The 19,769-nt window shown below is 52.6% G+C and overlaps 3 protein-coding genes across 29 annotated transcripts in view; 1 reads left to right on the top strand and 2 right to left on the bottom strand.

Annotated features, from left to right (window-relative positions):
- Positions 1 to 4,571, top strand: part of PITPNM2 (phosphatidylinositol transfer protein membrane associated 2) — a 143,717-nt gene extending 139,146 nt beyond the window's left edge. For all 17 annotated transcript variants that reach the window (XM_030025196.2, XM_041126109.1, XM_030025202.2 and 14 more), the window contains one exon: positions 37 to 4,571. In XM_030025196.2, coding sequence (XP_029881056.1) covers positions 37 to 381 — 345 coding nt within the window. In that variant the 3' untranslated portion in view covers positions 382 to 4,571. The remainder of the gene's footprint in view (positions 1 to 36) is intronic.
- On the bottom strand, positions 2,990 to 11,722 carry ARL6IP4 (ADP ribosylation factor like GTPase 6 interacting protein 4). 6 transcript variants are annotated; one of them, XR_005933200.1, is made up of 7 exons: positions 11,189 to 11,327; positions 8,718 to 8,920; positions 8,002 to 8,343; positions 7,400 to 7,517; positions 5,932 to 6,001; positions 5,521 to 5,708; positions 2,990 to 3,303 (listed from the first exon to the last, which is right to left on the bottom strand). XR_005933200.1 is itself a non-coding variant. In XM_041126115.1 (6 exons), exons 2-6 carry the CDS (start codon positions 8,905 to 8,907, stop codon positions 5,652 to 5,654), a joined length of 777 nt encoding a protein of 258 aa, XP_040982049.1. In that variant the 5' UTR covers positions 8,908 to 8,920; positions 11,616 to 11,722; the 3' UTR covers positions 4,634 to 5,651. The 6 variants fall into 6 exon arrangements, 4 of the variants coding, with proteins under 4 accessions (XP_040982049.1, XP_040982048.1, XP_029881081.1 ...); XR_005933199.1 differs by lacking the exon at positions 2,990 to 3,303 and adding an exon at positions 3,811 to 4,603; XM_041126115.1 differs by lacking the exons at positions 2,990 to 3,303; positions 11,189 to 11,327 and adding an exon at positions 11,616 to 11,722 and having other exon boundaries at positions 4,634 to 5,708.
- OGFOD2 (2-oxoglutarate and iron dependent oxygenase domain containing 2) lies at positions 10,930 to 18,727 on the bottom strand. 6 transcript variants are annotated; one of them, XM_041126113.1, is made up of 7 exons: positions 18,446 to 18,727; positions 18,283 to 18,357; positions 16,118 to 16,228; positions 15,001 to 15,100; positions 13,749 to 13,873; positions 13,001 to 13,258; positions 10,930 to 12,520 (listed from the first exon to the last, which is right to left on the bottom strand). In XM_041126113.1, exons 1-7 carry the CDS (start codon positions 18,566 to 18,568, stop codon positions 12,245 to 12,247), a joined length of 1,068 nt encoding a protein of 355 aa, XP_040982047.1. In that variant the 5' UTR covers positions 18,569 to 18,727; the 3' UTR covers positions 10,930 to 12,244. The 6 variants fall into 6 exon arrangements, with proteins under 6 accessions (XP_040982047.1, XP_029881075.1, XP_029881076.1 ...); XM_030025215.1 differs by having other exon boundaries at positions 18,301 to 18,357; positions 18,446 to 18,724; XM_030025216.1 differs by lacking the exon at positions 18,283 to 18,357 and having other exon boundaries at positions 18,446 to 18,724.
- Positions 18,728 to 19,769: the final 1,042 nt, after the last annotated feature.

Here is a 19,769-nt window from a genome sequence, read left to right as displayed (position 1 = left end):
CCTCTAACGCCTGCCCTCATCCCTCTTGCCTCACAGTTCATCACAGAGGGGTACGCAGCTCACCTGGCCCAGCTGGAGTACAACCATCGCTCACGCCCGGCTAAGAACACCACGCGCATGGCACTACGGAAAGGCAGCTTTGGGCTGCCCAGCCAGACCGAGTTCCTGCGCAAGAGGAATCACCTGCTGCGGACCATCTCCTCCCAGCCTTCGGCCACCAGCAGCAGTGCCGGCCACCGCCCCGAGCGCACACAGAGCCAGTCCGACAGCGACAAGGAGAGGGACAGAGAACGCAGCCAAAGAAGCATGAGCATCGCCACGGGGTGCTGGGGCCGGAGCACAGCATCCCGGCTGGAGTCTGGCCTCTTGGGGCAGAAGTAGCCAGACCAGAGCCAGCGACTGTCGGCTGCAGCCACCAGAGGAGAAAACAAAAGGAAAGAGGGACGAGGCCGGCGTTACGGGCTGGAAGGGTAAATATGGTGCTACTCTAATAACATCATGGTATTCTGGGAAGAGATGGGAAGTTTCCCACGCAGAATGTGCAGGCCTTGCAGCGGGAGCGTCAGGTTTGTGCAGCATGAGCCCAAGGAACAGCTAGAAACTGGGGGGGAAAAGTTTCCAGGTCAAGATCGCGCTCTCTCCTGCCTCCTTCTTTTATCCAGGTTTAGTGACTGTAAATACGTGCCTCCTCGCCTTGTTAGCCATCGCTCCGATACGCGTGACCGAGTGCTGTCCTCAGAGCCACAGGAACAAGGGATGAGGCTGGGGGAACTTGTTCTTGGTTGTCCCAGGAGTCAGACTGAGGTGCTCTGCCGGTGCCGGCACGGGGTGGGTTTGGGATTCGATAAGCGTGCTGTTTCCCCAGCACAGACAGCCCCAAGCGAGGGATTTATCATGGACTGTGCCAGGCAGAGCAACCGAGAGCTTTACGTGTACAAAGAGCTTCAAGTTGAGCCACTTTCTCAAGGAGTACGTGCAGTGGGAAAGCATAAAGATGTATCGATGCTGTTGGTAGAGGCAGAACGTCGGCAGATTCACGCCCGAAAAAGTGGGGTCGTTATTATTACTGTTATTTTCTAAAGAGACCTTTTAGAAGCCGATGGAATTTAATGCGTTGACCTATTAAAAGAGGAATACAAGCTATTTTGTTTGAGCTGTTACAAACCTCAGACACTTAATTTGCTGTTAAAGTCTCCAAATATTCTTGCTATATATTATTTCCAAAAGTAACCACCGTATCTTTGGAAACAGTTGAAGGCACTCAGCAGCTAGATTGCATTGCAGTTCTTCTCATCCAAATGCAGGGTCTGACTCTCTCAACACCCACCTCTGAGACGTTTTCTTCTTCCCAGGTTCTCTCCAAGTTCAGTAGCAGCTTTCATGGGAACTAGACTCGCTTCTTTTACCTGTAGTTACTGAACTGTAAAACCTCATTGTTTTTTGCACTGATGATTTTTAGAATGGAAACCTGTTACCATCTCATGTAGCTACACCTAACTGTTTGTAGTGCATGACAATGAAATATTGCTAAGCCAGGGTGTGTGTGTGTATATATATACATATATGCATATACATATGCACACACACGTATATATATGTATATGTATATATTTAAAAAAAAAAAAAAAAATCTGTGCAGAAGTTTTTCCAGCAGTAAGGAGACTGTAAGGAAGTGTGCCAACAATGTCAGGCAACCTTAAGAAAAGGCCATATCTTAATTTTCCTGGTGTGTTTCTCAGTAGATGTGCCTGAGCTGATGGTTTGTGTGCTGCTGGTGTGAGCAGGGGCTGGGTGCGTGGCAGAGGGGAGCTGCCAGCGCGCAGGGCGAAGCGCTCGCTGCTGGCTGGCACCCCCAGTGACACAGAGACGTGCGCGGTGCACGGTACAGGAACGGGAGCGCGTCGCTCTGCAGCAGCAGAGGAGAACAGTGCCTAGAGCGAGGGCTTGCCAAAAAGCCCCTTGGTCCTGTTGCTCCCCGGTCAGCCTGGCCCCGACAAAGGGCCTGGTTCCCTCCTTGCACACACCTTCCGGGGTGGAGGGGCATCCACCCCGGGGGGATCCGGGGTGCCCATTTATAGACTCCAGTTGGCCTCTTCACGTGGAGATTTTATAGTCCTACTGAGCTCCCTGACTATGTGTAACCCTGCTTTCCCCCACACACACCTTCCTGTCTTTATATCACTTTCTACTTATGAGGATCTTATTTATAACAAAGAATTTTTTAGACTGGCTGCTTCATTTTATTAACTGTTTCAATATGAAGTGCAGGACGGCCGCACTGAGATACACAGCACTGTGAACGCTGCTCTGCTAATTGGCTCTGGGCCACGGTAGGCAAATCTAACTCATCAGACATCCAAGGCAGATCTCATATGTTCGTGGCGCTGGAGGGTCGAAGCGGAGGCAGAGGAGGGATAGTGCTGAGCTGCCAACGGCATCCGAGCCTGTGGAGCGCTCAAACCCAACTGCCCACCCGCCGCCCAGTGCATCTCCCACATCTTGCAGCCTGACTGCAAAATGTTTAACCACTTCTCTTTGATAATTGTTCAATTACAGAATGTATCTGATGACTTTTGTTACCGAAAACTGACTTCCCTTTCTGCCGACTCAGCTTAGCTCTCTGAATGTACATCCAGAGCTTACTGGGTTTAAAAACAACGTGAATTGTCCCAGCTTTTCGCTAGTCAAATGTTGTATCAAACAGATGCCATCTGAGTAGGAAGCCAAGCCACAATCCATCCTGTGAAGTCACCAAACCACATCACAAAATAATTTCTGCAAATTTGGATATGGCCTTTGCAAAATTCAACTTTCCTCCAAGTCCACAACCAAGGCATGATCTGTACATTTTCCAATGCTGACAAGATGTTCACATTTTCTTATGTGTAGATAGTGTAAAACAGAGGCGAATGTAAATGTTCAACATAAAAAGTGGATATATAAAATTGAAAGTTATTTATTTATGTAGAGGAAAAAAAATGTCTGGAGGGACTGGAACCTTCAGGGTTTATTAATATTTAAAAATGTAGCTTTTTGTTTCAGGCATTATGTACAAAGCAATTATTTTATGGACCAAGTTTAATGTAACTGTCAATGAATGCAGAAGTGCAATATTATACTCACCTCTCCATCACTTCATGTTTTAAACAGCTACTAACCAGTTAGACTGACAATCATAGCACCTCCGTCCTCATCCTTTGTTGAGCTTCTTGAAACTTGCCTGGGTCCTTTCCCTGGCCCCCCATCTGTTGCCGTTGTACAGATCCAACACGGAGAAGCAATTGTAGAGCAGGACCTTTATTGCTGCAATAATACCAGATGAGGTGGGTGTAGTTACCAGGAAATATGCCAATAAGTTTTTCTCCACCGATTCAGTCCATCATAGTCTACATCAATCTATCCTCAGCCGCCCCCATCTGGCACTCATCTCTCTGAAGCAAAGATCAACGTGCTACTCACTCAAAGAACAATAGCAATAGTTTAACTCTGTGTTTATAACCTGTTTGTTCCAAGCTGTTTTGGAGAGCAATGCATGTGACCTGATGCCTTTCCACGTGTATGGAAGAGGATCCGTCTGGATGCAGTGAGGGAAAGATGAATGTATATTCCATCCTTACTAAAGGGGCACTGTCAGGTTACAGACCTAATTTATCTTTGTTACAAATAACTTGTTGCTTTGAAACGAAAGAATACGAAGTTTCTTGTACTCCTCCCTATCGCAGTTGTCTGGGCAGCCATCGGTGCGACTGGCAACAGTTGCGCTGCTTCTGCTGCAGCCCACGTCCTGTTCTCGCACACTAGCACAATGCAGCCCGCGCTGCACAGGCTGCCTCAGTCTTTTTTGTTTTTTTTTTAATTGTTTCCATGGGAATCAAACTCTGCTGTGGAGCTCGGATTTTTTATAAAAAGCATCTTTTTGTATTACTGCACTATTGGGCCAGACTTTCTACCTGACGCTGTCCCTTTAAAGTCTTTTAAAAATAAAAAGAGGAGCCCATGCATTCCCTCCGAGTTGTTTTCCTGGGTTTGCTAGATCAGTCAGTCAGATGAGGCGAAATTCTAATACCAAAAACGTTTACAGTGTCCGACACGCGAGCCGAGAGCAGTAACTAGCCAAAGGGTTACTAACAAACTCCCGCTCCGCCCAGCAGCCGCCGTGCTTGCTGTAGCAGCCCCTTCTTCAGGTATCGCCACCGTTTGCTGCATTTCCTATTAGTTCTAGAAGCCTTACGGTCCCCTCCCTGTCCTCAGCACCCTCTGCCTGTTGATACCCTCGACTGTCAATTTTATATTCCAACGATGTTAGTTATATTTTATTTATAAAAAATTGCTTTAGGGGTAACAGATGTGTGTGTGGGGAACCACCGGAGGGCATGCCCGAGGGCGCCGGCAGCTGCGCTGGGTACGCCGCCCCTGTGTGTACAGTACCGTGCCGATGACTCGCTTGTGTGTGACAAACCTTCTGTACAACTTCCTTCTCCTCCTTGCTGTTAGTGCATCGTTCCAATGCCTGGGTGTGCTTTGTGTACAGTATCATTGTGAGTTACACAGATTAAAGAAATGGGAAGGCTCTTCTCTGTCTGCTTTTTTTTTTTTGGAGACTCTAGAAACAGACAAGTTGCAAAACCCAAGATGTGAGCAGGCGCCAGTTTAATGGGGTTACAGTGATGAACAGAATGTGGAAACCCTCCGCACAGATCAGTCCTGCAGAACCTATTTGTCCTTTAATACATTTGTCCTTTGGTTTTTTTTTTTAACAGTTTGTAGATTTATGGACTTTGCAGTGGGGGAAAGGCGAGCTCTTTGCTTCACAGCGGCTGTGGGCACAGGCCCTGAGAAGCCCCCAGCCCTAATGCTGCCCGGGGCCTGCGCTGTAGGGAAGGGACACAAGTCGCATGCAGGAACAGACAGCAAGGCAAAGCCACCCCTCTGCAAAGCATGCCTGCCCACACCCCAGCACGGCGTGCCAGGTCAGCGGTCCCCCCAGCACCACCCGATGAGATGAAGCTGCGAAAGGCTGAGTAAAGCCCCTGGGGCGCAGCGGAGGGTGGCACTTGAAGGTGCAGAGGAGAGCTGCAGCCTGAGCAGAGCCACGCAGCAGCACAGCTGCTCCTCTTTCAGTGGGGTGGGCGAGTGCAAAGGGCCTGCGAGCCTGCAGCACCAGGTAAGCACAGGGCATGCAGATCCAGCAAGGAAGGGGCCAAGAGCATCCCCTGAAGGGAAGGAAGTGGCAGCCAGCTACATATTTTGCAGCCCCAGCACATACCCTGTCTTGGCCGCCGTGCTGGCTCCTGCCCACCAGAGCCCAGAGCTGAGGGGCAGCAGCACCTCTAGGTGCTCGGCACCAGCAAGCCTGTGCCCTGGGTGCTGCTGACCTCCTCCGGCCTTGAAAGGGGCATCGGAGCAAGTAGGTCTAAATGCGTTACAGCCACACTGGCTCAGGTCAGGAGAGGGAGGGGAGAAGCTGTTTACTGGGCGATGAACCGTTAAAGTCACTCTCCTTCCCAGTCAGTAACTTACAGAATGGCTGGAAACTGCCCCTGGGGAAGCATCTTGATGTGGTGCTGTCTGCATCGTCCGGAGACAGAGGCTCATGCCTGCGCTGGCACCAGCAGCAGGACAGGCTTCCAGCATGGCTGGCGCCTGCGCGCTCACGGCAGCATCCCCGTCCTCACCTGGAAGGCCAGCCCATCCCCCCGGGTGGCTTGCTGCAAAGGGAGAGACGCGGGTACTCACAGCATTGCCTGCCCAAGGATGAAGGACCACCAGCACCCACCCCCGGGGGCCCCTGTGGAGCTGCCAGGGCTCAGTTTGCCCCGGTAGAGTCAGTGGGGTCCCCAGGGAGGTAAGACAACACCTCTGGGTGCAGCAGCTCCCCAGCTGCGCCCACCCACCCACCGGCAGCTCGTGCTGGTGGCAAGTCCCCACTACCTTGTTAATCTCCTTGTGTCTCTCCTTGCTGACAATTTCTTCCAGTACTTCACCGTCTCCTTTAATAAGCCTGGAAAAGAACAGGCCTGCAAGCCGTGAGGGATACTGGCAAATTCCCACAAGCCATGCTGTTTCTCAGCCACAGAAGGCAATGACCCCCCCCCAGCCCCAACCCCAAGGGCTGCTGTTGTGCCCCAGCTCAGGCACGCAGCCACCAGCTCCCTCACAGCCGTACTTGCTGGGCTGATGCACCTCTAGGCAAGACCAGTGACGACCTATCTGTGAAGTTGCATTATGTGACCTTTTTTTGGCCTTATCAAGCTTAAATAGCACAGCAGGCTTTCCACTGCTCTTGTGGGATTAATGTCAGCATGCCACAGCAAGGACAGGTGTGGTCCCCTGAGAAATCAGCATCCCCCTGCAGGGGCCAGCCATCCCTGCCCCAGGCTGTGTGCAGAGCCAGTCGTGCTTGCACACAGTGGGAGAAAACACTCATAATAAAAGCATCTCCTGCCACCCCACCATCCACAGGCTTTGCTGTCAACAGCAGTGGCCCCAACCCCTGCAAAAACCTCATTCTTTTTTCACACAGAGTTCAGGTCTGGTCCTGGCTGCCCCAGGAAACTGCAAAGCCATTCAGAAACAGGACCCGGTTTGGGCCTGAAAGGCAGCCAGACTGGGGAGCATCTTGCTGAGCAAATTCCAAGCAGTATCGGAGGCAGCTCACACCTCCAAACATGAACAGAAATTTAATTGTCTTCATTACGTGCCTTACAGGGAACCGACCTTTGTTCCACACCTCCCTGAGCCCTGCAGGCTGCCTTCTATTTTAAGACTGGGCTTGTCATACCCAATTCTTTTCAGCATGATGTTTTCTGCTTGCTGAGAAGATGCAGTTTATTAAAAACTGGGTCATTTCTATTTGGCAGCTAAACGAACTTTGGTTTGATTGTTGGCTGTAACCCTAAAGGGCACACACTGCCTCCTCACTTGCACCCAGGTGCTAAGCAGGGCTGAGTGCTTCAGAGCTGAAAGGCAAGTGCGTGAAGCAGTGGGGTGAGGAGGTGTCGGTCACCCCTCTGGCTCCTGTTCTGCCCCAGGTTGCAGAGTCCCATTTAATGGATGAAACCAAACTCTTCACAGCGCAAGGAACGAACCTTCTGCCTCCAGCAGCAGGGTGCTCTGGTGTCTGTGTCCCACAGCTCCTGGCTGGGACGCAGCCCAGTGCCCCTTGCATGGAGCCCCAGCACAATTCGATAATTTGGTGTCAAACGTCACTTTCTGAGTAAGTTACACCAGGTCTGACGGGAGGGGATCTGCAAGGGATCGGCTCAGGCCTTTGCTCCTGAAGGGGACCTGGGTCCATGCATGGTACCGTAGTGCCATAGATGGGCATCCTCCAGGACTCCAACCCATACAACATGGATGGAGATGGACAACCTGCCTCCCTTTTCCCCAGGGATCATACCTTGTTCTCCCCGTTTCAGGATCCACGACTCTCCTTATGACACTCTGCCTTGCATCCCATTCTTCCTTTGTCATTGGCTTCATAGCCTGAATTCGGGATTTTTGTTCATCTGTCAAAACTGAAATGCATCAGTTAGTCAGAGCCATGCTCGTGGGGCCAGCTCCTGGCCAAGGGACACAGCACCATGCCTGACATGAAGAGACACGCATGCCGCACCAGCTTCCCGGCGGTACTTGGCGTTCAGTGATGAACCACACAAAGCAAGGGCCGCTTCACGTCCCAAAGCCAGTACCAGCTTTGCCAGTGTGTTACTGCTGACTGTGTCCTTCCATTTGGCACCTTTGTTCCCTGCTCACGTCTATGAACTACATCTAAACACTTCACAAATGAATCTCTGAATGTGGCTTCTTATGTTTACTTGGTATGGCTCAAAGGTGGTCACGGTACGTAGGAGGGAAGAGTGTCAGGAGCTCCTCTCTGTGCACAGCCCTGATTCCCTCAGACACCTTGCTTGGGTCCCAGGAAGGGGGACATGCAAGCATCTTTCCCCAGCGTGACACTTGTGTGCCCTGGCTTCAGCAGCAGGGAAACACTATTGTTACCTGGTCCAGAGTCCACCAGTGACTCCTTCTGCCACTGCTCCAGCGAGGGGCCGGGCACCGCTTCTCCCTTGGCTTTCTCCTCCTTAGCCCTTTCCTTTGACTTCTTTTTTGATTTCTTCTTCATTCTCTTCTTCTTCTTCTTCTTGTTTTTGTCTTTCGGTTTTGCTCGCTTTTTTTTGCTATGTCGCTGCTTCTTTGTTTTGGAGTCACTGTCACTGGAGTCATCAGAAGAGGAGCTGGAGGAAGAGGAAGACGAGGAGGAGCCGGTGGATGAAGATGCTGTCTCAGAGGAAGAGGTACTTGCCTTCCTCTTCTTCTTATCCTTTCTTTCCTTCTTCTTTTCTGCAACACATAAGAAGAGGTTGAGTGGAGCAGATCTGGCCCCAGGGCAGCAGGGATGCTGGTTACCCCCCTCCCAGCCTGGCTTCTTTCTTGCCTGAACAGCAAAGCCCCAAAATACCGGGGCAAAGACCCCTCTGTGCCAACACCTTTAACACATCACAGCGTGAAGTGCCACGCTGCCAGACCATCATGCAAAGGAGCCGTAGGGCTCCACACTTGTCAGAATGAGACCAAAATGGGCACAAAGTGCATGGCAAGGTGACAGATGCCCATTTAGCTAAAAGCAGGGACCCCCTTCTCCCACCTGGGCCCCCTCTGTACACCCGCCCCAGGAAAATGTGGTGAAAGTGCGGGGTCGCAGGCCTTTCCCCTACCTTCCCTAGCTGCCGCTGAGCTCGACTTGTGTCTGTGAGACCCAGAGGTCCGCTTCCTTGGAGGAGACCTGCTGCCCCGGTGTGAGTCCTTGCTGCTTTTCCTCCTTTTCTTCTCCCTCCTCTCCTGTCTGCTCCGAGACTTGCTTTTGCTCCTGCTTCGCGATCGCTTCCGAGACTGGCTGTGGGCCATCGTGCGTCAGCCCCTGGAGGGAATGGGTTACATCAGTGCCATGGGGGAGACCACCCTCACTCAGCGGCAACACGTCCGGCAGCCCCAAAACCCTTAGATCCAAACCTGAACCAATCAGCCCTGGAAGACCTGCTCCCATTAAACTCCCTCTCTGCTCACGACTGCTCTTGCTGAGCTCCCGACATGCAGGGATAGGTCGGGGTTACCCATCACACAGCATGGCCAAAATGAATTTCACCAACCCACAAAACGGAGCCCTCAGTGGAGAGCTGGGGCTGTGCAGGCACAGCACTGCCCTCCCTGGGCAGCCCTCGCCCACCTCGAGACAACCATCCCCAAGCAGGTTCGGTGTGAAACCTCTACCAGGCTTTCCCCGCACTTCTCGCGTTTGTCCGTAGATGTGATGACTAAGAGAGAATCGGGCTGATCCCCGCCAAGGTCAGGGTTTGCAGGCAATGCTGTGCCCCAGGACAACCCCTGGCAGCTATGGGCCGTGACAGCCCCATGGGGCTGGGAGCCATCGGGAGGACGCTGCACCCACAGACAGATGCCAGCAAGGTATGATCGATGCTGCGGCAACAGTCAGCAGAACGAAACATCCTCCCCAAGCTGAACACGGAGTCAATCACCCCATTATTTAAAATGCCGAGAGCAGGCGCGAGCCAAGGGGAGGAATGAATTTTTAATATTCCAATTTGCTTTTAGAAAACAGATTATGCATTGAGCTGGCATCCCCGTCCATCAGCCCAACCAGCTGCCAACAGCCACAGGCCAGGGACGGCATGATATATGCTCTCATTAATTTAAAAAACAAACTGGCACTGTCGGCAGAGCAGTATCTGGGAAATGCTTTCTCACAGTCACCTTCCAACTACTGCACTTAATTGCATGTTTACCACCTCGGCATTCCTAAGTGGCGATTTGCTCCCAAGTGAATCGGACCCTTGGTTGATTTCCAAACGGAAATTTCAATCAGAAAAAAAAAAAACAAAACACAAACCCAAAACGATTAAGGACACTCAGGGAAGTTTCTGAGGATGAGAGTCCTTCATCGACACGCACCCAGCAGCCGTCCCTCGCACCAGGGCCTTGCTGGCGGGACGGCGTTTGGGTCTGGGGTCCGCTCCACCCGTGGACGTGGCGTCAGGGTCAACGGATGCGGAGTTGGGTGCGGACAGGAGCATCCCGCAGAGTAGGGGGCGACGCCGCGGGAAGGGGACGAGCCCCGAATCCATCGCCGCGAGCACCCCAGGGTGGTCGAGGCCCAGAGCTGTGCTCTCGCCTCCACCTCGCCACCAGGTTCGTGGCCACAGCGGGGTGACTCCTCCTGCCCACCCAGCTTCGCCCGGGCCCGGGCCTCGGCGGGAAGCCCGGCCGCTGCTGCTGGGGGGGCGGCCCCTTCCGAGCTTAGCACCAGGGGCGCTGGCCCTTTAAGAGGTCAGTACTAGGTGCGCTGGCCCTTTAAGAGACCGGCGTAAGGCGCGTCCCCTTTAAGAGCGCGGCCCCGCGTGTCCGGCTCTTTAACAGACCACCACCACCACCCTCCCCCGCCATCGAGTGCCACCGCAGCGCGCATGCGTGTGCCCCCCGCCTCCTCAGCCGGCCCGGCCCCGCCGCAGGTAAGAGGAGGAAGGAGGGGAGGAAGGAAGGGAGGGGAGGGACTCACCGCGGCCGGGCCGGGCCAGGCCCCGCACCGCCCCGCCGGCACCGAGCGGGGCACCCGCCGCCGGGTCCGCGCTGACCTGCCCCCGCCCACTTCCGGCCGGTGTCCGCGGGGGCCGGCCGGCAGCTGGGCCGCGCTCTTTGGTTCCGGGGTCCGCCGGGCCTGCCCTGCCCCGCCCCGCCCCGCCCCGCCCCGCCCCGGGGGCGGCCCGCCCTAGTCTCGCCCTTTAGCTTAATTTTTGGGCCCTAATTCGGGCGCAGTTAGGAAGCGCTAACGTTTTCTGGTGAAGGAAATGAAGACTTCACGACTGAGTTTCTTGAGACCAGCCCTTTGGCTCCGTGCACAAATACAACAGCCCGTTTCCTTCCCGAGATGCAATTTTAATGGGTTTTGCTAATGAAAAGCTAATTGGTGCTGTGTGCTAATGGCATCCCCAGCCAAAAATAGAGCGGATCTGCTGGGAAGGCTTAAATCAGCACCCTTTGTGCGAGCCCTACTGGCTCACGTTCAGCCTTTCACAATTATGCAAAGTCCACACGGTGTAATTATTGCAGTTCAACAAATGAATCAAAAAGCCCCTTATAAATGCAGTTACCTATGTGTGATTCAAATACATACAATTAATCTTCCACAGAGCCAAACGCAGCCACCAAATCAAAAGATATCTGGCTTCTTTAATTGGTTTTGTAGATGGGAGAGTTCGTGGTTTCAGCCAGCCAGCAGTTAAGACGGGGAAAGCACTCGACCCTCGTAACACGCCAGCTGCCAGGGGATCTTGGCAACAAATTAAGAAGCCCCAGGCCTGCCTGCTGCACTCAGGTTGAGATGGTTATTTTATATTTTCACTTGTTCATGTAACTAAAGGAAGGGAGTTAAAGGTACGCTCTTGCCTTCCTCTGGAAAGTTTTGCTATGTTGCAGGTGGCTCCCAGCGCTTTGTCGCTAAAGCCCGTTTCTGTTTGCTTAGTAAGGTTCACAGAATCTTTGAAAGGGAAATTTCTGCTCAGGAGAGCTCATGGAGGCCTTGAGAGATCCTCTCAGCTTACCCTATGGGACCAGCTCTCCCTGTACTGCTCCTGATGGATTTTTCTGAGCCTGGGTTAGGTAAACCTCCGGTGATGATAATTCCATGTCATTCTTAGCAGCCTGCGGTGAATCACCTGTATCTCACTTTTGAGCAGATCCTTCACTGTCACCCAGCAACAAAAAGCTCTTCCCCTGGAAGAGGACAGGAGTCCCTGTGAATAGCAGAGCAGTGATAAGTGCAGGGCTTTACTGTACCATTCTTGTCCGTTTACAGCAGGACCTGTGATGCTGCTGTTGGCACAAAGGTCTTCACAAAGGCCAAGCAGCTTTGGGTGTTTTCCCCGTACACCTGAAAATATTTACAGAGCCTTTGCAGTGTATCAAAATGTTATGGCCTTCGACGGCTTCCAAGCGGTCCTCCTGCTCTCCAGCCCGAGCGTGAACCCTGGCAAGCTGAGTACCAGCTTCTCCAGCTGTCCAAGCAGCTGGCTTCCCTAACCCCCTCAGGATTGGTTTTACATCACTTTCCAAGATGTTAGCTACTTCTTACGTGACTCGTGCATCCATCAAAGAGTCTGTTAGTGCAGTCTGAGAGGTCAGAAAGGAGCTTTAGGCAACTTGGTCTGGAGAAATCAGGCTCTACTGTCTGCTACCACAAGGAACAGAGATTCACAGTCTCGGGCACATCATCGTCCAGGGTTTCTGTGAACCCATCTCCAAACCCCTCTGCTTCCACCAGCTCAGGTTTCTTGTTGCACATGGGGCAGAGCCGGTTGCGGATGGCAGATGATCTCATCCAAATAATGAGGTTCCAGCGCTCCCCAGAGGCAATGGGAAGCGCCCCGTGGATCTGCCCTCCTCGGTGTAACAGCCCCTGGGCAACCACATGTTCGATCTCTATGTACTTTGGCACAGGGGTAGGTTCCTGGAACAAAGGGAGGCGGATAGCGCATTATACCAGAAAGTCCCTAGCAGAACAATGCTCAAACAGTTGAAACTTTTACTTGTCACCTCTTCACCCACAGCACCCAGTGAACAACATGGAGAGAACTCACTGCACCTCCGAAATGCAGCCACTTCAGTGGTGGCCTGGCAGCAGTTTAGTACAATGGTTTTCCAGTAAGACATTCCCGGTGCCAGGTGCAGAGGGAATTTAAAGACAGAGTTTCAATCAAAAAAACTGTTTCACCAGTGTATGGGAGCTTTTACTCCTCCTGTCCCCTGGAAATAGCAGAAAAGGCTCCTGTATAACCAAGACATTTTAAAAAAGGGGGAAGGGACAGAGCAGGTTTGACTGTCAGAAGTGAATAATTGTTTTTTAGAACACAGTTAATGCCTTGAAACTGGGGGGTGAGGGGTTAGTGGGGAAGAGAATCGGGGTCCAGATTAGAAATATGCTCAGTACCTGGCTGAAATCCCCAAAGTACAAGCTGCCTTCTGTGAAGTCCTTTCCCAGTGAAACGTTTAAGGTGACTTCTGCATTGTCATAGTGAGAGCTCAAATCCAGATCTTCGTGGAGCGAGTACTTGACCACAAATGCTTTATGGCTGTCCAGGCAAGCACCTCCCACATCAGGATAAAGCAGTGCCGTTATAGGCTGCAGGTATTTTTCACGCAGGGGTGTGATGAAAGTTTCATCCATCCCAAGCTCATTTAGCAAAACCTGTCTCAAAGAGAGGAGATGGGAACAGCTGATCAACTACATCTGCTGCTTCATCAAGAGCTGCTACAGAGCTGTCTTGTTCTATTCCAACCCCACTGCTTGCTCAGATAAAGAACTTTAGAGCAAAGGCTCCAGCTACAGGCAAAAGAAGGAGCACCAAAGTGGAAAATGATGGGGAAAAGACAGAGTAAAATCAAAAGTTGAGTGTTCTTTAAAAATGGACTCCTTGATTTAAATGTGTGTTGCTTAAATACAAGGTGCTCTTTGCTCTGAGATACCAACTCCCATTTCCTTTCCCTGCATTCCCCTGTCCTTTTGTCTGTGTAACACACACTGCCTCAACCGTTTCACTTCAAGGGGGCTGTACTCAAACTGCACTGTGCTCAAATTACAGACATTTGGGAAGGGAAAGGAGTATGAAGCAAGGAGGTAAACAGAGTCTGCTTGTGAACACTCCCCCTAAAGAAGCACAAGAGGTAGTGACTCCTACCCCATAGTTATTCATAGTGTTGGGCCTGCCTTTAGGCATATCCGACTGCTCAAAGTTCTCCAGCTCATCCACAAAGGCTTGGCAAAACTCCTCTGTGAACACTGGGAATCGATAGATCCTCTTATCTGTCAAGAGAAGGGAGACACCGTTTGCTGGGGAAAATAACAGGCGAGAGTGTTCTTGGCTGTCACGCTGTCTCGCTATACTGTGCTGGTGTCAGTGAGAATGCAGGACGTGCTTCACTTTGTGCTCAGGCTGCTCAAAGGGCTGGAACCATTCCCTGGGATCGGCTCTGGGATGTAGTTGTTGTTTTTCACGTTGGCCCCTCGTTTCCAGGCTTCCCCATCTAGTTGGGAGATTGGGCACTGATTTAAATGCCTGCTGTAGGTGCCAAGGAAATGTTCTGAGAGAGTCTAGAGGGAGGGCGGTGTTAATCAACAGCTTATTGCAGGCAGTCTGAATACAGCCTCCCGGAAGAATGAGACTCGAGGTCATTTAGGAGATGTGGGATTCACTCATCCAGTGCCAACATTCTGGGAAGACGAGGCCTTCTGAGCTGCCTTTCATGGTAGAGCCCTCAAGGTCTGTGTAAGCGGAGCTCAGTATCAAGGATACAGAAGCTGAGATAAAGACTGCATGAAAAGGCTGTGTGTGGAAATCATGCCTTGGACAAATCCAGGAGCCCTGCACATACACAACATTTGTGTCTTTCTTTTTGTCTTGAGAAAAGGAGGCAACTTTGCAGCTTCCCCTCTACATTTTGTCACCATTTCTGGTAGGGAGAGAGCTTCACAGATACCTCCAGGGAAGCTTAAAACCCAGATCTCTTTAAAAGACTGAAATCTAGACTGAAACTATTTCAGCTCAGACTAACCAACAGGGATTGTCTGAAATGGTAAAGCACCTGGGGAGGGAAAACCAAGCTCCCCGGGCTAACAGTGTTCTTTCAGCAGGCTCCCCCGTGAGGTTGTGGTACAACCAAAACCCCAGCCCTGCTGCTGCAGCCAAAGCCGCTGATGAGACATCAGCAAACTAGGATTGGAAAAGCAGAAAACAGGATCTCATCCAGAGCATAACTGCTGCACAATACTGCCTCTCCAGAGACTCTCGTCACGCAGAAAATAACATCCTGTTTGTCTCAGCTGTGTATCAAATCTGAGCTATTAAAGACAGGGCTTGAAAACAGCTGTCATCACTGAAGCTGCAGTGTCACACGGGCAGATCTTTGTGGCTGATGTGTTGTTGTCTTTACCTGAGAAGGACTTGATGTAGCGCAGGAGGCCATGGAGATGAGCATCTGGCGACGTGCAGTATGACACGATTTCTAGAAAATCTGGGGCCAGGAATGAATCCTGGTGTCAAGGGAAGGATGATAAAAATACACAGAAACACAATTAGCCTGTGCAGTCTTTTATAGCCCAAGAAAGAAATGGAATTCCAGGCAGCCAGAGGAAAATATGTAGAGTCTAGGGAGCAAGGCTGATAGACACACTTGGGTTACTTCTGTCACAGGAAACACAGAATGTTACTCGTGTTTTTCTTGGTGGTTTAGGTAAGTTGCTGCTTGCTCTGGTTCATGGGTTTTCAAGTATAACTGGCCAGATTTATCCTTAGCGTGATGGGAAAGAGCCTGGCTCACCTTATGGACTCCTAACAGGTAAGTGCAAAGTCCTTCCTAGTAGATTTAGCATCTTGTCGTGGCCTTAGCACAACAGAGTGGCTACGCTCTGCTTTAAGCGCTTCCCCACACAGATCACAACAGACAACAGCAGGACGGACAACAGCAGAACTTGTTGCTAAAGGATCACAGAGCAGTAAATCTGTGAGAACTTGTGTGTGCGTTACTGCTGATCTGTGGTAATTATCCAGCTGGGAAGTCTTGGGTCTGGCAAACATGAGGAAATCCAAAGCAGAGCAGCCCACAACAAGGGCTACCCCCACATTTGCGGTGGGGTGTACACATGCAAGCAGCCTGCTGCTCCCCTTCAGACGATACTCACTAGTACCTTGTCTGCGTGTTAAGCCCATAAATGCTGATTTCTGTGGGTGTTCGTTAGACCTCACCGACCCTGTTTGCAGCAATGATGCTTTAGGTCTAAATTACTAATGGTACTCTGAGTCCAGTACCAGGTGCTGGTGCAGCTTCAATATAGAATGACCCTTATCTGGCTATAAGCCAGGCGGAATCTTGCCTGGAGAATATGCTACACTGTGAAAGTTTTTAATTCAGTTTCAATATGCTACGCTTTGGTTTTAATTCAGTCCAGCTCTAGCACTGTGGGCAATCCCGAGAAGAGGGCTTCCTACTGCAAAAATAAACTGTTGGGCAATTCCTTGAGTGCAAAATAGATTCCAAACATACTGTCTACCTGCAGAATGTAAACTTCTGGGTGTTTTCGTTTGTAGCACTTTGAGATGATGGCTTTGCGTTCCACTGACTGATGAATTAACTGCTTTCTTCTCTGAACTTCTGCCTCAATCTACAAGTAAACAATAGAGTGTATTGTTAGAAAATCAAAAGGGATAACTGAAACAATTTCAGGAATTTGCTCATTGTTTTAAACCAGTTATTTTTGTTCCAGGCACCTCTGGGAGACAGAGTGTATGCCTTTGCTTTTCTGTAGTCAAGACAAGTCCAATAAATATCTGAAAACCCAAATGCCCAAGAGGGATTTGAGACACGTTCTTATTACGGATGGCTTAAAAAATAATAGAAGGCTTTCCATGGACATGTCAAGTGGAGCTGCAAGGCTTCAGCCCCTTCAGGCATTCTGACGCCTCATGAATCACTGGCCTACGCTTTAAGAGTCTGGCTTATGTTCTGACAATATAAGTATTGTCCAAAATAAAGACATTTGCTGGGAGGGAGACAAGACTTGTCATGAAGGGATTACTGCTAAGTGTTGTGGGGACAGGCTAGTCTGTCATTTCAGAGAAAACAGCTGTAGTAGCAGCTGATTCAGGCAGCTCTTTCTATTTAATAACCTCCCCATGAGATTAGTTTATAACATTCCCCAGCAAAAAAGGAAGGAGGGTGTGACCGGCCCCCCCTGCTCCCAACCCCTGGTAATGTGGTTAGCATAACGCCATTTTATAAGGCAAGCAGCCATTCTCTGTGACCAAACAGGTCACATATTCATTCCCTTTCTCTCATTATGAAGCCCTGAAGGTCCTGTGAACCAAGCAGACGAAACAAACAGATTTCTTCTTCCCCTCCCTACCAGCCTCAAGGTTCCTGGGTGCCAGGCCAATTACTCCCTTCCTTGCCGCCCTTGAAGGTCCCAGGCACCTGGCCAGCCAGGTGGTGTTGATGATGCCATTGCAGAACAGGGAAGAGTAACAGCACCCAGAGCACTGTCTATAAAGTCAAGCAGTTACAAGTCCTAAGTGGAGAACTTGGACTGGAACTGCTGCTGGACAGTGAGAGCTGTGACACACACACCACCACCCCCCCCCCCCAACATGGCCAGGGACACCTCTGTCATCATCTGCTTCCTCTGAAGGACTGAGTGATTCGTATTCTTTTATATGATTTTCAAGTCTACATTATGATGGTTATATTGATACAGCAAACCATGTATTAAGATCTGACCCGATCTACAGAGGGTCCAGGTGATTAGAAAGTTAAGTTAGGATCTAGGTGATTAGAAATTATAAGTTAGCATCTAGAAATCCTAAGTTAAGTTGTATTATAAATTCTGCTTATTGTGCTACATTGATTCTGCTTGTAGAAATCCTGTGCCGTTCTAATAATAAATTCTGTGCTATACTAATCATAATGTCCCGTTAAGAAAATGAAGCTTTAATTGTAACTACGATTTAGTGCCATCATCGTTCTGCCAATAATCTGTAAAAGAACCTGTCTGTCCCCTTTGTGTTGGGTGAAACTGGAGCTGGTTGTGTGACAGATCTCTGTCCCTCGCCTGGAAAGAAACACAGATCTCTCCCTAAAGAGTGCGCCGGGGGCAGTTCGTGGGATAGCCTTCTGCGGCAGACCTCACGTAAGCTCTGTAGGACCCTTGGATGATCCCATCTCAAGGCACCCTTTAAAAGTAACTGACAAAAGAAGGGACGAGGAAAGACAGCTGACTAAAACCACTTAGCAGCACAGAAAGTCGTGTTAATAACGTGTTGCAGTGTTTACTTCCCGGCTGTTACCAGTACAAACACATCACTGACAGCACCCAGCCCCGGATCAAGGCACTAGCAGGCCGTTTTCTCCCTTCGGCCTCTGCCCAGCACCGGGTTTGATCCGGACGAGGCACCGGGGAGCTGTCAGGGCCAGAGCTTGTGGCTTCAGCAAGTCCCCCCGGTCCCCGGGCCACCCCCCTGGGTGGAAATACCACAGATGAAGTGTTGGGGGGGAGGGGGGATCCCCTGAGGGGAGCCCGGGTGCGGTGTCTCCTCCCCGCCGCCGGGCAGGCCCCCCCCGAGGCTGGGGGGGGGTCCCGGGCCCTCCCCCGCCGTGAAGCCTTCGGTTGCCCCCCTCAGGGAGCCGAAGCCCCCCGCCCCGGCCCTCTCTGACAAGATTTACTGGCGAAGCCGCGCTCACCTCCCGCAGCGCGGCTCTGAAATCCTCCTCGCCCCTGCAGCCCCGCTCCCGCAGCGCCTGCAACACACGCGGCCGGTCAGCCCCCCACCGCCCTCGGCCGCCGCCGCGGTCGGGTAGGGGGGAGTGCCCGCCGCCCCACCGTTACCCGTCCGTGGTCGCGGCGGAGCTGCCCCTCGTCCCGGTACCGGACGTGCAGCCCGTAGCGCCCTACGAAGATGTTGTCCGAGAAGAAGCAGGCGCAGGCCAGGAACGGGCGGCCCGCGGACATGTTTCCCGCCGGCACCGGGCAGGGGCCGTGCCGGGAGCGGGTCCCGTCGCCAAAAGGCTCCGCCGCACGGGGGGGGGGGGGGAGCGCCGCTTCCGGCCGAGCCGGCGTGAGCGAGGGCGCGTCGGCAAATTCCCAACAGGGAGAAAAAGGAGAGGGGGCGAAACTTGCCCGTCCTCTCCAGTTTTATGCTTGCATTTTTTTTTATTTTTTTTTTTTAATTTCTGTGGCGTCACCGAGGCCGGGGCCTGCAGCGATGCCGCTGCCCCACAGCCCCCACCGCCCCAATCCTTGGTGGAACCCCGTGTCGGCTCCGCGGCTGACTCCGTGGTGACGCGGGCAAGGAACGCCCGGAGGCCGCGCTGACAACACAGGGGACGGGCGGCGCCGCGGGCGGGACAGCCGCTCCACCGGCACGGCGGGGCGGGGATGGCGGGGGGGAGCGATGCTGAGGAGCGGGACCGGGGGGCCTGCTCCTGGGGACGGCAACGGTCGCCGAATGTTATTTGCAGACGTTCCCTAAGAGCCACCGCCACGCCCCTCCTCCTCCTCCTCGGGCCGCGCCCGCGCCTGGGCGCGCGGGCAGGTGACGCGCCCGGCGGGGACAACCCGGAACCGGGGTCGCCCGGCCCGACCCGGCCTGGCCTGTCTCGTCTCGGCCCGGCCCGGCCCGGCCCGTCTCGTCTCGTCTCGTCTCGGCCCGGCCCGGCCCGTCTCGTCTCGTCTCGGCTCGTCTCGTCTTGGCCCGGCCCGGCCCAGCGCGGCCCGTCCCGTCCCGTCCTGTCCTGTCCTGTCCTGTCTCGTCTTGTCCCGTCCCGTCCCATGCTGGCCATGGACTCGGCGCTGCAGGTGGCCGAGGAGGAGGTGGTGGCGGCCGAGTCCTGCGGCCCCAGCAGCAAGTTCGAGGACATCTACCGGCTGCTGGCCGAGGGCTGCTTCCCACCCAGCTTCTGCTCTATCAAGAGGAAGAACCTCAAGCGTTACGCCCAGAAATTCGTCGTCGACGGTGAGGGGCCCCGGTGGTACCGCGGGACAGCCCGGACGGGGCCTGCCAAGGCAGGGAGCGGGGGGGAAGCACAGCGGCCGTGCCTGCCTCACCCTGAGGAGAGCGAGGCCGAGAGGATGAAGGGCCCGAGCGGGCGGGGAGGGCCCAGGGACGCTGCAGAGGCGTGTGGGGACAGCCACCCGCCGGCAGGATGGCAAA

Source organism: Aquila chrysaetos, chromosome 9 (genome assembly GCF_900496995.4).
Source record: "Aquila chrysaetos chrysaetos chromosome 9, bAquChr1.4, whole genome shotgun sequence".
Taxonomy (NCBI): Eukaryota; Metazoa; Chordata; class Aves; order Accipitriformes; family Accipitridae; genus Aquila; species Aquila chrysaetos.
Note: the sequence above shows the minus strand (reverse complement) of the source record. Positions and strands in the feature narration are given on the sequence as shown.

Excerpts from the sequence above, each read along its gene's own strand:
- ARL6IP4 (XM_041126115.1), bottom strand. The coding sequence starts at position 8,907 with ATGGCCCACAGCCAGTCTCGGAAGCGATCGCGAAGCAGGAGCAAAAGC. Across the intron at positions 7,518-8,001 it reads ACTGGTGGACTCTGGACCAG|TTTTGACAGATGAACAAAAA; the intron begins GTAACAATAGTG and ends GATGCATTTCAG. Across the intron at positions 6,002-7,399 it reads CCTGAAACGGGGAGAACAAG|GCTTATTAAAGGAGACGGTG; the intron begins GTATGATCCCTG and ends GTTCTTTTCCAG.
- OGFOD2 (XM_041126113.1), bottom strand. The coding sequence starts at position 18,568 with ATGTCCGCGGGCCGCCCGTTCCTGGCCTGCGCCTGCTTCTTCTCGGAC. Across the intron at positions 18,358-18,445 it reads TCCGCCGCGACCACGGACGG|GCGCTGCGGGAGCGGGGCTG; the intron begins GTAACGGTGGGG and ends CGTGTGTTGCAG. Across the intron at positions 12,521-13,000 it reads ACTTTGGGGATTTCAGCCAG|GAACCTACCCCTGTGCCAAA; the intron begins GTACTGAGCATA and ends CCTTTGTTCCAG.